The sequence below is a fragment of the Heterodontus francisci genome, chromosome 1 (assembly GCF_036365525.1).
Source record: "Heterodontus francisci isolate sHetFra1 chromosome 1, sHetFra1.hap1, whole genome shotgun sequence".
Taxonomy (NCBI): domain Eukaryota; kingdom Metazoa; phylum Chordata; class Chondrichthyes; order Heterodontiformes; family Heterodontidae; genus Heterodontus; species Heterodontus francisci.
Window position 1 is genome coordinate 281,377,246 of NC_090371.1, and position 13,524 is coordinate 281,390,769.

A 13,524-nucleotide genomic window follows, 5' to 3' on the forward strand; every position below is an offset into this window, starting at 1 on the left:
ATCAGTGGTTGGGAAACTATTGGAAAAAATTCTGAGGGACAGGATTAATTTCCATTTGGAGAGGCAGGAATTAATCAGGGATAGTCAGCATGGCTTTGTCAGAGGGAGATCGTGTCTCACTAACTTGACTGAATTTTTTGAGGAGGTGACTAGATGTGTAGATGAGGGTAAAGCAGTTGATGTAGTCTACATGGACTTCAGTAAGGCTTTTGATAAGATCCTGCATGGGAGATTGGTTAAGAAGGTAAGAGCCCATGGGATCCAGGGCAATTTGGATCCAAAATTGGCTTAGTTGCAGGAGGCAGAGGGTAATGGTCGAGGGTTGTTTTTGCAAGTGGAAGCCTGTGAACAGTGGTGTTCCGCAGGGATCGGTGCTGGGACCCTTGCTGTTTGTAGTGTACATTAATGATTTAGACCTGAATATAAGAGGTATGATCAGTAAGTTTGCAGATGACACAAAAATTGGTGGTGTCGTAAATAGTGAGGAGGAAGGCCTTAGATTACAGGACGATATAGATGAGCTGGTAAGATGGGAGGAGCAGTGGCAAATGGAATTTAATCCTGAGAAGTGTGAGGTGATGGATTTTGGCAGGACTAACAAGGCAAGGGAATATACAATGGATGGTAGGACTCTAGGAAGTACAGCGGGTCAGAGGGACCTAGGTGTACGTTTCCATAGATCACTGAAGACAGCAGCACAGGTAGATAAGGTGGTTAGGAAGGCATATGGGATACTTGCCTTTATTAGCCGAGACATAGAATATAAGAGCAGGGAGGTTATGATGGAGCTGTATAAAGCGCTAGTTAGACCACAGCTGGAGTACTGTGTACAGTTCTGGACACCACACTATAGGAAGGATGAGATTGCACTGGAGAGGGTGCAGAGGAGATTCACCAGGATGTTGCCTGGGCTGGAGCATTTCAGCTATGAAGAGAGAATGAAAAGGCTAGGGTTATTTTCCTTAGAGCAGAGAAGGCTGAGGAGAGCTATGACTGAGGTATACAAAATTATGAGGGGCATTGATAGAATAGATAGGAAGAAACCTTTTCCCTTAGCAGAGGGGTCAATAACCAGGGGACATAGATTGAAGGTAAGGGGCAGGAAGTTTAGAGGGGACTTGAGGAAAAAAAATTTCACCCAGAGGATGGTTGAAATCTGGAACGCTCTGCCTGAAGGGGTGGTAGAGGCAAGAACCTTCACGACATTTAAGAAGTATTTAGATGAGCACTTGAAATGCCATAGTATACAAGGCTACGGGCCAAGTGCTGGAAAATGGATTAGAATAGTTTGGTGCTTGATGGCTGGCACAGAGACGATGGGCCGAAGGGCCTGTTTCTGTGCTGTATAACTCTATGACAGTCAACCGGCTGTGATTATCCCCAAATTAACCAATCAGTGGCCAGAGGGTGTGCTCACCGTCCAATTAAGGACAGTGGGTGGGCTCTTGAAGCTGGAGGGCCAATAGAAGGTCCTCCAGCTTGGAAGGCGCTGCAGCCTGCAGTTCAGGTAAGAGGGAGAGAGACCTCCACCTTTATAAACTTTCAAATTAAAAAATGGTTTCTGCAGCCAGGCCAACATTCTGGAGGGGAAGCCTCTCCACAGGGTGGCCTGCGGCCACAGCTGTAGCCCAGACAGGCAGGGAGGACCTCAAAGCCTGCCCAGGGTCCTGGCCCACTTAGTCTGCCACCAGGAGGCTGCCTCCAGACAGTCAGCCTAGTCCCTGACATCTGGGGCGGGTGTGGGGGGGGGGGGGAGTGCGGGGGTTCCGCAGGCCGACTGGAAGATTCCAATCGGCCTCTGTAAATGGCCAATTAAGGACAACTGGCTACCCATGGGTGGGCAGCCCCTCTGACTCTCATCTCACCTCTCAGCAAATGGCCTGGGGGATAGTCCCAGGAAACCAGCACACCGGTTGGTGCCTGCCCACCTCTTTGCACTCCCCTATATGGTGGCAAAAACTCAGCCCTTTAACTCTGTTTCTGTCTCCACAGTTGCTGCCAGACCTGCTGGGTATTTCCAGCATTTTCCGTTTTTATTGGCACAATTCGTAAACCTTGTTTTGTTACAGCAAAAGCAAAAGTATAAAGAGCAATGTGGATAGGGGGAGGATTTGGAGGGATAATCAGGCCAAAAATATGAATTGGTTTCATGTTCAAGTCCCAGCGCAGTCTTATGTTTTACAGTGTCAGCCGTGTCTGATTGGTTAGCACTCTTGTCTCGAAGTCAGAGACTCCAGGGTCTTGAACACAAAATCCTGGCTGAGACTTCAGTGCAGTACTGAGAGGGTACTGCCAGAGAAAACACCTTTCAGACAGGATGTTAAACTGAGGCCTGATCTGCCCTCTCAGGTGAATATAAAATATCCCATGGCACTGAAGAAAAGCAGGGAGTTCTTCCTGGTGTCTGTAAAATCATTTTAATCATCTTGTGTTAAGTTCAACAAGTTGTGAATCTAATATCCATCCATTAGTCACCACTTTGGTAGCCACTGCACTTATATTTTTCAATTAGCTTCTGATGACTTTTTTCCAAGTCATTCTTCAACTCAATGCAACCTCTGACAAATTACTTATGGCTCAATGCTATTATTATTTTAACTAGTCTGACCATTTTTGTCTTAAAGAACCACAATGGTTTAACCCCAGCAGAAAGCTGAGTGTTATTTTTTTGCAAATATTGAGGGGTAGAGCCTATCATTTAGGTTTAGACTTTGAAGAGACTGAGAAAGCTTTCAAGATCAAATGCTTTTGCCATTAAACACAGTGACTGTGTTCAAAGGTCTCCTTACCTGGGGTCCTACAACAGGGATTCTTTCCATCATCGATGCAAAGGATGAAGTTCTCAGCTGTCTTCTGTGAAAGTTGTTACTTTTGTCCTTAATCTGCACAAATAAAGAGGGATAGAAACATTTTTCAAATCTCCTTTCTGCATCCATTGTAAAATTCAGTCATTTAGATGCTCTACAGTGGTAACATTGCACAAAGGCACTTGACTCATGTTATTATGAACACAGTAGAGGCTGGGATTATTCTCCTTAGGGCAGACAAGGCTAAGCGGAGATTTGCTAGAGTTATTCAAAATCATGAAGGGTTTAGATAGAGTAAATAAAGAGAAACTGTTTCCAATCACTGAAGGGTTGTTAACCAAAGGGCAAAGATTTAAGGTGATTGGCAAAAGAACCAGAGGCGAGGGGAGGAAAAGTCTTTTTTACATGACGAGTGGTTAGGATTCGGAATGAACCACCTGATAGGGCAGTGGAAACAGATTCAATCATAGCCTTCAAAAGGGAATTGGATAAATATTTGAAGGGGAAAAAATTGCAGGGATATGGGGAAATAATGTGGGAGTGGGACTAACTGGATTGCTCTTTGAAAGGGCCAATGCAGACTCGATGGGCCAAATGTACTCCTTCTGTGCTGTACTATTTTATGATTCTATGAACCTACAAGTTGGACTTGAGGTAGGAGCTTACACATCCCAGATTGACTGCCTTGTCTTCAATTGCTCAAGATATGTCCAGCAGGAAGACAGGGAACACTCTGTATCAATAGTGCTTGTAGTCAGGGGGAGAATTCCTCTCTGCCCAGGACCCCACAATGGGCATTCACCGTAAACAGATGCAGGCCCAAGTGGGAAAAAAAGGGAATTGCTGAACTGTACATGTTGTTTTATAAAGAAAGTCTTGCATTTGTATAGCACCTTTCATGATCTCAGGACATTCTAAAACATGTTATAATGAAGTACTTTTTGAAGTGCAGTCACTGTAGTGAACGCGGCGGCCAATTTTCACACAGCAAGCTCCCACAAAAACAATGACAGAAATGACTAGATAATCTGTTTTTCTAATGATGTTGATTGAGGGATAAATATTGACCAGGACACTGAGGAGAACTCCCTGCTCGTCTTCAAATAGCATCTTGGAAGTTTTTACAATATTGAAAGGGCAAACGGAACCTCAGCTTAGTGTCTCATCCAAAAGACGACACCTCCGACAGTGCAGCACTCGCTCAGTACTGCAATGAGCGTCAGCCTAGATTTTGTGCTCAAGTCTCTGGATTGAGGCTTGAACCCACAGTCTTCTGTTCTGGCTCAGAGGGGAGAGTGGGGAAAGCCAGAAAAATCAGCCCTCATAAATCAGTAAATTTGCTGAAAGGCTTTTTAGCACTTTAAGACAGGAACTTAAAGGCAGGAACTGGCAGGTAACAGAGAAAAGATTTCAAACTATGAAACTGAATTCAATGAATGTACTCAACTTGGGCTAGTAATGGTGGGATGGGGGGGAATCACCATTGGTAAAAACCACCATAGTTCACTAATGTCCTTCAGGGATGGAAACCTGTCACCCCTGTTCAGTCTGGTCGACAGATGACTCCAGTTTCACACTGTGTGGTTGACTTATGTTGCTCTCTCAAATGGGCGTAGCAAGCTACTCAGTCTTAGGACAAGTGGAGAGGGGTAATAAATGTAGCCTTTCCTTTCGTACCAACGCCCCAAGAAATTAAAAAAAACTGCCCCCTCAATGCTCCCAAACAGCTCCCCAAATCTCAGTCCTCCTGAATCTCACAAAACCTTTCCTAATCATCTAGGATCACTGTAACCTTCTCAAATGCTGCCAGACCCCCTATTGTTGTGCTTAATGCTTTATCCTTCCACTGAGGGAATAATAAACTTTCATTAAGCGTAAAGTATTTTGGATTTTGCAGATTAAAACAGAGGTTAGGTTATCATGTATTATAAACTGTGGTTACTGATATAGGCGAATCACATTTCCATCATTCCATTATGGGCTCAATAGTCAACACAGTTTTCATCCAGTCACATTTATCAATATTATGATGGTCAATAACTTTCTCCACTATGGTGCATTAGGACACTTAACAGTGAATTATGACTTTATTTCCATAAAAAGTGCATTAGCCTAAAGCACCTTGTGTTTAATGTAGGTACCGATCCATAGCAGTAACACCACATCCTCCAGAACTTTTGGAGGGCATCGTGCACCATTACCTCTTTGACTGCAGCGTACTTTTTTTGTTCATTGATCAGTTTTCCCACAGGAGTGCCATAGATCAACCACCAGTCAACTGCAGCCATTAATTGTCTCTTAAAATATTGTCTCGCATCTGTCCTGCCATTGATTCTCCCATATCCACAAATCTGTTTTTGTCACTGAATCGCTTAAGCCCCTTTTCTTTTTTAAATAAACATTACCTTGTCTCACTTTTGGTTCAACATCTCAATAGTGCAAACTAATATAGATCGGCTCACACACGTCACATAAATGTTGCTCGTTTCTAGGCTGACAAAGGCAAGCTAGTGAAATAGTTCATTTAATCCACTGGAAATTCTGCAGCACCAGTATCAACACTCAATAAATAGATAAATAGCAGCAGTAAATAAGAATTTCTATACCCACTCTCGCAGGACTCGTCTCTGCAATTACAATTACAAGAGGATTATGGGTGATGCCTTCCATGGTCCAACAGCAGTTTGAAACACTAAAACAGGGCACTCGTCTAATCACATCATAGAACGGTATTCTGTGGCGTCATTCATTCAAGACTGACTAAAACTGCAATACAAGTTGACATAGCTTTCTAATATCATGTACTTCTTTAGCTATTATTAAATACCGAGCAGCTAAGAGTTATTTTTACAAATATTAAAGCATCTAATGAGGAGTTAGTTGGAATTGGCACTTCATAAAGTCTGAGCACCAAGAGGCTGTTACAAAATAAAAGACAAACAGTAAATGTTAATTTTCCCCAAAACTGATGACATATTTGGCTTATGCAACCTCCTGGTAATAAAGGAAGATAAAATATATGCCCTTCATTTTTCATAAGATTCCAGTCACCTAGTTTAGCAGTCACTTGATTTAGCTGAAAAATTTAATACCTCCATTTGACAAGTATTGCATTTAATATGTAACTTCTCACCGTTAGAAATCTGAGCAAAATCAGTTATCACATTAGTAAAAACTGACTCTGTAAAAAAGATTTGCATTCATATAGCACCTTTCACAACCTCAAGATGTACCAAAGCTCTTTATAGACAGAAATACTCTTGAAGTGTACAGGCTGTTATAATGTAGGAACAGCAGCCAAATTGCACACAAATAACAATCTGAAAATGACCACACAATCTGATTTGGAGATGCTGTTTAAAGGAGAAATATCAGCCAGGACACCTATCTGCTCTCCTTTGAAATAGTGCTATCGAATCTTTTATGCCTATCTGACAGGGCCTCAATTTAACATCTCATCCAAGAGAGACAGGACTGCCAACAGTGCAGCACACCCTCAGTATAGTGCTAGAAGTATCAGCCGAGATTGTGTTCTCTTGGCCTGGAGTGGGACTTGACCCACAACCTTCTGGCTTAGAGCAGTAGTGCTACCAACTGAACCACAGCCAACTGATTGATCGAGGCACAAAGTCTCTTCGAACAAACTTGCATCTTCTATCCTCAAGCTGTCCTAAAGCATTTTACAGCCACAGATTACTGTTGAAGTGCAGTCAGATTATGTAGGCAAATACAGCAGCCAATTTGCACATAGCAAGCTCCCACAAAGAGCAAATGAATGAACAGCTTTTTTTTAAATGCATTCACAGGATGTGAGCGCTGCTGTCAAGGCCAGCATTCACTGCCCATCCATAAATGCCCTTGAGATGGTGGTGGTGAGCCGTCTTCTTATACTGCTGTATTTCAGGTGACAAAGGGACTTCCACAGTGCTTTGGTGATGCAGGGATGGATTTTGAGGGATGAATATTTGCCAGGACACAAGAAATACTCCCTGCTTTTCTTTTAATAATGCTCTAGGATCTTTTATAACCATGTGTCAGTTGGTAAATGCAATGTGTTTTTTTTTATTCATTCATTCATGGGATGTGGGCATCGCTGGCTAGGCCAGCATTTATTGCCCATCCCTAATTGCCCTTGAGAAGGTAGGTGGTGGTGAGCTGCCTTCTTGAACCGCTGCAGTCCATGTGGGGTAGGTACACCCACAGTGCTGTTAGGAAGGGAGTTAGGATTTTGACCCAGCGACAGTGAAGGAACGGCGATATATTTCCAAGTCAGGATGGTGTGTGGCTTGGAGGGGAATTTGCAGGTGGTGGTGTTCCCATGCATTTGCTGCCCTTGTCCTTCTAGTTGGTAGAGGTCGCGGGTTTGGAAGGTGCTGTCTAAGGAGCCTTGGTGAGTTGCTGCAGTGCATCTTGTAGATGGTACACTCTGCTGCCACTGTGCGTCGGTGGTGGAGGGAGTGAATGTTTGTGAATGGGGTGCCAATCAAGCAGGCTGCTTTGTCCTGGATGGTGTCGGGCTTATTGAGTGTTGTTGGAGCTACACCCATCCAGGTAAGTGGAGAGTAGAAACATAGAAAATAGGAGCAGGAGTAGGCCATTTGGCCCTTCGAGCCTGCTCCGCTATTCATTATGATCATGGCTGATCATCCAACTCAGTAACCTGTTCCCGCTTTCACCCCATACCCTGTGATCCCTTTAGACCCAAGAGCTATATCTAACTCCTTCTTGAAAACATACAATGTTTTGGCCTCAAGTGCTTTCTGTGGTAGCGAATTCCACAGGCTCACCATTCTCTGGGTGAAGACATTTCTCCTCATCTCAGTCCTGAAAGGTTTACCTCGTATCCTTAGACTATGACCCCTGGTTCTGGACTCCCCCACCTGCATCTACCCTGTCAAGTCCTGTTAGAATTTTATAGATTTCTATGAGATTCCCCCTCACTCTTCTGAACTCCAGCGAATATAATCCTAACCAACTCAATCTCTCTTCATATGTCAGACCCACCATCCCAGGAACCAATCTGGTAAATCTTCGCTGCACTCCCTCTATAGCAAGAACATCCTTCCTCAGATAATGAGACCAAAACTGCACACAATATTCTAGGTGTGGCCTCACCAAGGCCCTGTATAATTGCAGAAAGACATCCCTGCTCCTGTACTTGAATCCTCTCGCTATGAAGGCCAACATACCATTTGCCTTTTTTACCGCCTGTTGCACCTGCATGCTTACCTTCAGCGACTGGTGTATGAGAACACCCAGGTCTCGCTGCATATTCCACTCTCTCGGTTTATAACCGTTCAGATAATAATCTGTTTTTGCTACCAAAGTGGATAACCTCACATTTATCCACATTATACTGCATCTGCCATGCATTTGCCCACTCACTCAACTTGTCCAAATCACCCTGAAGCCTCTCTGCATCCTCCTCACAACTCACCCTCCCACCCAGTTTTGTGTCATCTGCAAATTTGGAGATATTACATTTAGTTCCCTCATCTGAATCATTGATGTATATTGTGAATAGCTGGGGTCCTAGCACCGATCCCATCACACTCCTGTCTTGATCCTTGTAGATGGTGGACAGGCTCTGGGGAGTCAGGAGGTGAGTTACTCGCCGCAGGATTCCTAGCCTCTGACCTGCTCTTGTAGCCACGGTATTTATATGGCTACTCCAGTTCAGTTTCTGGTCAATGGTAACCCCTAGGATGTTGATAGTGGGGAATTCAGCAATCATAATACCATTGAATGTCAAGGGAAGATGGTTAGATTCTCTCTTGTTGGAGATGGTCATTGCCTGGCACTTGTGTGGCGCAAATGTTACTTGCCACTTATCAGCCCAAGCCTGGATATTGTCCAGGTCTTGCTTCATTTCTATACAGACTGCTTCAGTATCTGAGGAGTTGTGAATGGTGCTGAACATTGTACAATCATCAGCGAACATCCCCACTTATGATTGAAGGAAGGTCATTGATGAAGCAGCTGAAGATGGTTGGGCCGAGGACACTACCCTGAGGAACTCCTGCAAGCTCAGAAGGACTGTGCTTCGATTTCTGCGTTTGTGGTGAGTTAATTTAACTCAGCTGGCATGACAAGGGTTTTACATTTGTCCCAGCGCCCCTGAGCTGGGTCAGTCAGTGCCTTGTTCATGATCATTATCTTGTGACCCCTGATGGAAGGTGTACATCTGTCAGATGTCCTTGGGATGCAGTACATTGGCTCTTAAATTGGCCCTCACTGCACCTATTTTATGCAACTAAAATTCAAATTCTACCTCCTTTAGGAAGGATATGAAAAGAGAGGGTGCAGAAAAGATTTACAAGAGCAGTTCCAGGGATGAGGGATAAAGGTGTGCAAAGGAAACCCGACCCCAGTCCGAATGCCGGTGCCGGAAGCTCAACATGACCCGGCCTGAACCCGACACGTGTCGTCGGATCCCATCGGGGTTGGGTCGGGTAGCAGGCCTTTACATCAGTAAATGGGTAAAGGCCTGCTACCCGACCCGACCCCGAAGGGGGTCACGACGACATGTGTCGGGTTCGGGTCGGGTCATGTTGGGCTTCTGGGTCCGGCATTCGGGCTCGGTCGGGTTTCCTTTGCACACCTTTAATGAGGGACCTCAGTTACCTGGAGAGACTGCAGAAGCTGGGGTTGTTCTTAGAACAGAGAAGGCTAAGGTGATTTGATAGAGTTGTTCAAAATCATGAGGAGTCAGTGTAGACAGGGAGAAACTGTTCCCATTGATGGAAGAGTTGAGAACCAGAGGACACCGAGTTAAGGTGATTGGCAAACGAACCAAAGGCGACATGCGGAAAAACTTTTTTAAGCAGCAAGTGGTTAGGATCTGAAATGTACTGCCTGACAGTGTGGTGGAGGCCGATTCAATTGTGTCTTTCAAAGGGAATTGGATAAGTACCTGAAGAGAAAAAATTTGCGGGGCTAGGGGAAAAGAGCGAGGGAGTGGGATTGCTCTCGCAGAGAGCCGGCACAGGTTCGATGGGTCAAATGGCCTCCTTCTGTGCTGCACCCATTCTATAATTCTATGATTCAATTCTATTCCTTAATTCCAACCTCACAAGGGCAGTGTGAATTCTTCCACTTCCCACACATCCATCCTTACAGCCACTTTTGTGGACAGTTGTGAGACTGTAACTATTAGCAGCTAATGTATATGTTACTGTTTCCCCTGGCTGGAGAGTCTAGGAGTCAGAGTTGCAGGATCTAAGGAGACGAGGAGAAATTTCTTCACTCGGAAGGTTATGAATCTTTGGAATTCTCTACCCCAGGGAGCTGTGGATGCTCAGTCGATGAATATATTTAAGACTGAGATTAATAGATTTTTGAGCACTAAGGGAATCAAGGAATATGGGGACAAAGTGTAAAAGTGGAGTTGATTTAAAGTTTAGCCATGATCATATTGAATGGCTGAGCAGGCTCGAAGGGAAGTCTTGCCTATTTCTTGTTTTCTTATAACTAAGCTGAAACTTTCCAAACACATTTCACACCGGGTCCTTGCACCTCACCAGCAGGATTTTAATCCTTAATCTGGGCTGGATTTTGTCCCAGGTCTCAGAAGTATAAGAACAGTGCGTTGTATGCTGATTAGGGGTATCTATGGTAGGGAGAACACCACATCCCAGCAAATTCTCCATCTCTGGGGTCACAAAAGTACAGGCAGAGCAATTCAAAAGGGCACAGGACAATTTTGAAGATAGCTTTGGTATGAGGCCATGTGTTGGTAACGTGTTTACAAATGCACGATGCCAGATGTTGCTAAAGGTTTCGGAGATATCCATGATAAAGACAGCTTTCAGGAGCAGAATTCAAGAGAGCGATAATACAGGCAACAAGATCAAGAATCTGGTGCCTCAAGGATTCCCGAGGAGTCCCAATAGGGAAAAGTCATCCCATGATGGGAAATCAATTTATTCTGGTAAGATGGCCATCATTTATTCTTCAAACTTTCCTAAAAAAAGATTATCTGGCCATTATCTCGTTTGTGGGATCTTGCTGTGTACAAATTGGCTGCTACGTTTCAACTTTACAACAGTGGCTACATTTCAAAAAGTATTTCATTGGTTGTAATGTATATTGGGATGTCCTGAAGTGGTGAAAGGTGCTATATTAATGCAAGTTCTTTCTTTCATCATTCCTTTTTTAAAAAAAGATTCTCATAATAATGGCTCCATAAGATCAGCACATTACATCATAGATCTTTTGACAACTGTAAGTTTTGAGTTAATTTTCTCAAGGTATTAGCTCCCTCATTTACTTTGGTATTTCCATAACACGCAGTCATCAATTAATAGGTTAGTTGTTCCCAAGTTTCTGTCAGTTGCACTACACAACTGGACACAAGAACATCTGCGACTGTCCTAACCCTTTCCATTTTCTACTCCCTTTCTCCCCACAGTGAAGCTGGACACTTCCTCGCCACACCTCTTTCTGCTAACATAACACCAGCTGTGATTTACTGCCTGCTATCCTGCACCTCTAACAGTGACCTATTTGGTAGCACGCATGACTCTGAGGCAGAAGGTTTTGGGATCAAGTTCCGTTTCAGGACTTCAGCACAAAAATCTAGGCTGACACTCCAGTACAGTACTGAAGGAGTGCTGAAGTGTTGCCTTTTGGATGAGACATTAAATCAAGACCCTGTCTTCCCTCTCAGGTGGATGTAAAAGATCCCACGGCACTATTTCGAAGAAATTAGCATTCTAATTGTAAAAATGAGTGTTTCAACATGCTATTCTACAGGGAACAATACCTTATAATCAGCTGGACCCGGCATATTTTGTTTCGTGTCGATGGAATGTAAACGAGGAACTGTTGATCCAAACCCTCCTTTTAATAGACTGTCAAAATTGGTTTTCTTTTGGCTTTCCCGAGCAAGAGTGTGGTTAGTGATATTGTAGGTTCCTGGACCTGTTGAAATCAGAAATGCTTTCAAGTATATGTACTTGAGAAAAACCTGGATGCTGCCCAACAAATATAATTAAACTACAAGTATCCTCTACCACACTAAGAGCAACTACAATTCCCACTTTTTCAAAATGAGAACATCCAATTATTTCTGGTGACTATATTTAACATTGACATCGTTACTGATTTAAGCCATATGTGCTAACCATGTCATTTTTGTTTTTATATAATTGAAATAGAAATTTTCACGTAAGACGTCACTTAGTGGCACTTTCAGGTTTGCTAGCTTGCCAACTAACCAAAGTACAAAGAGTAAACTACAGCTACTATTCAATTCGTGATAATATCCTGATTTCTCATGCCATTTCTTAGAGTTCATATTTGGCAAAATATCACTGATTTCCTCTTTGGACTCATACAGGAGAGACTGAAATATATCCAAAAGCAAAATACTGCTGATGCTGGAAAGCTGAAAGAAAAACAGAAAATGCTGGAAATACTCAGCAGGTCAGGCAACAGGTCTGTGGAGAGAGAAGCAGAGTTAACGGTTCAGGTCTGTGATCTTTCATCAAAACTGGCAAAAGTTAGAAATGTATTGGCTTTGAACAAGTGAAGTGGGGAAGGCGGGGGAGGGATGAAGAACAAAAGGGAACATTGTGATCGGGTGAAGGACAGAAATTACAAAAGGTTATATGGTACAAAGTCAAGGGGAGTGGTAATGGGACAAGAAAAGAAACAAAAGACGTGTCTGGATGAGGTATAGATGGCAGGATTGCAGCCATCTGAACACTAAGTAAAGGGATTAAGAAAGAAACTGGGGAGGTTATGATCTAAAATGATTGAACTCAATGTTGAGTCTGGAAGGCTGTAAAGTGTCCAATCGAAAGATGAGATGGTGCTCCTCGAGCTTGCGTTGAGCTTCATTGGATCAGTGTAGTGGGCCAAGGACAGAAAGCTCAAAGTGGGAGCAAGGTGGAGAATTGAAATGACAAGCAACAGAAAATTTGGGGTCGTGCTTGCAGACTGAACGGAAGTGTTCCACAAAGCGATCACCCAGTCTACGTATAGTCTCCCCAGTGTAGAGGATATTTTGCTTGTGATTTCAATGTGCAAATTATTGAGAAATTCAGATTAAGCAACTTTGAATGAACAGCAGTAGACTGTAAACACAGGGTTTTATGCCCTCCCCTGTGGCGGGTTTGGAGGCGGGGAGAACATAAAATCGGATGGGATGGCAGCGGTGGTAATGGCGGTGGGGTTACCCGCCACCATCCCACCTCCCCCAAAATTTAGTCCAGGGTGTGAAGGCCTGTGAATGGCCTTCCCGCCAATTGCGGCCTTTAACTGAGCAATTAAACCCAATTAAGGGTCTCTTTCCACCGCAGCTGCAATTACCCAGGCGGCTGGTGACCCTGTCACCGCATGGGAAGCACGGCACGGAAAATGTGCAGGCTGCTTCCTGGCTCCGGCGGGGGGGCCTGCTGGGTGCCACTCCACTGTCCTTGCTGCCTCCCCCCTCCCCCGCAAGACCCCTCATGCCCTGACCTACCTGAGGCCTGGTTCCAGGGACGCTCCTTGGCCTCCAGTCGGTGCACCTGCAGCAGCAGCCACCAGCCTCCACAGTGACACTGCAGCTTCCGGCATCTAATTAGCTGGTACCTCAACAAAGTCGGGACTTCCAGTGACGGGGTCCTTGATTCTGTGGAAGGCCGACTGCTGTCCACTAAAGTGTCTGATTGGCACTAAAATTTGTTGGGCCTTCTGGAGAAGAGGCTACACGGGAATCCCGACACTGGTT

The 13,524-nt window shown here is 44.2% G+C and overlaps 1 protein-coding gene across 2 annotated transcripts in view; it reads right to left on the reverse strand.

The window, feature by feature from the left end:
• Positions 1-13,524, reverse strand: part of stpg2 (sperm-tail PG-rich repeat containing 2) — a 343,238-nt gene that overhangs the window by 244,054 nt on the left and 85,660 nt on the right. For both annotated transcript variants that reach the window (XM_068046189.1, XM_068046199.1), the window contains exons 10-11: positions 11,572-11,729; positions 2,790-2,882 (exon numbers count right to left, since the gene is read on the reverse strand). In XM_068046189.1, coding sequence (XP_067902290.1) covers positions 2,790-2,882; positions 11,572-11,729 — 251 coding nt within the window. The remainder of the gene's footprint in view (positions 1-2,789; positions 2,883-11,571; positions 11,730-13,524) is intronic.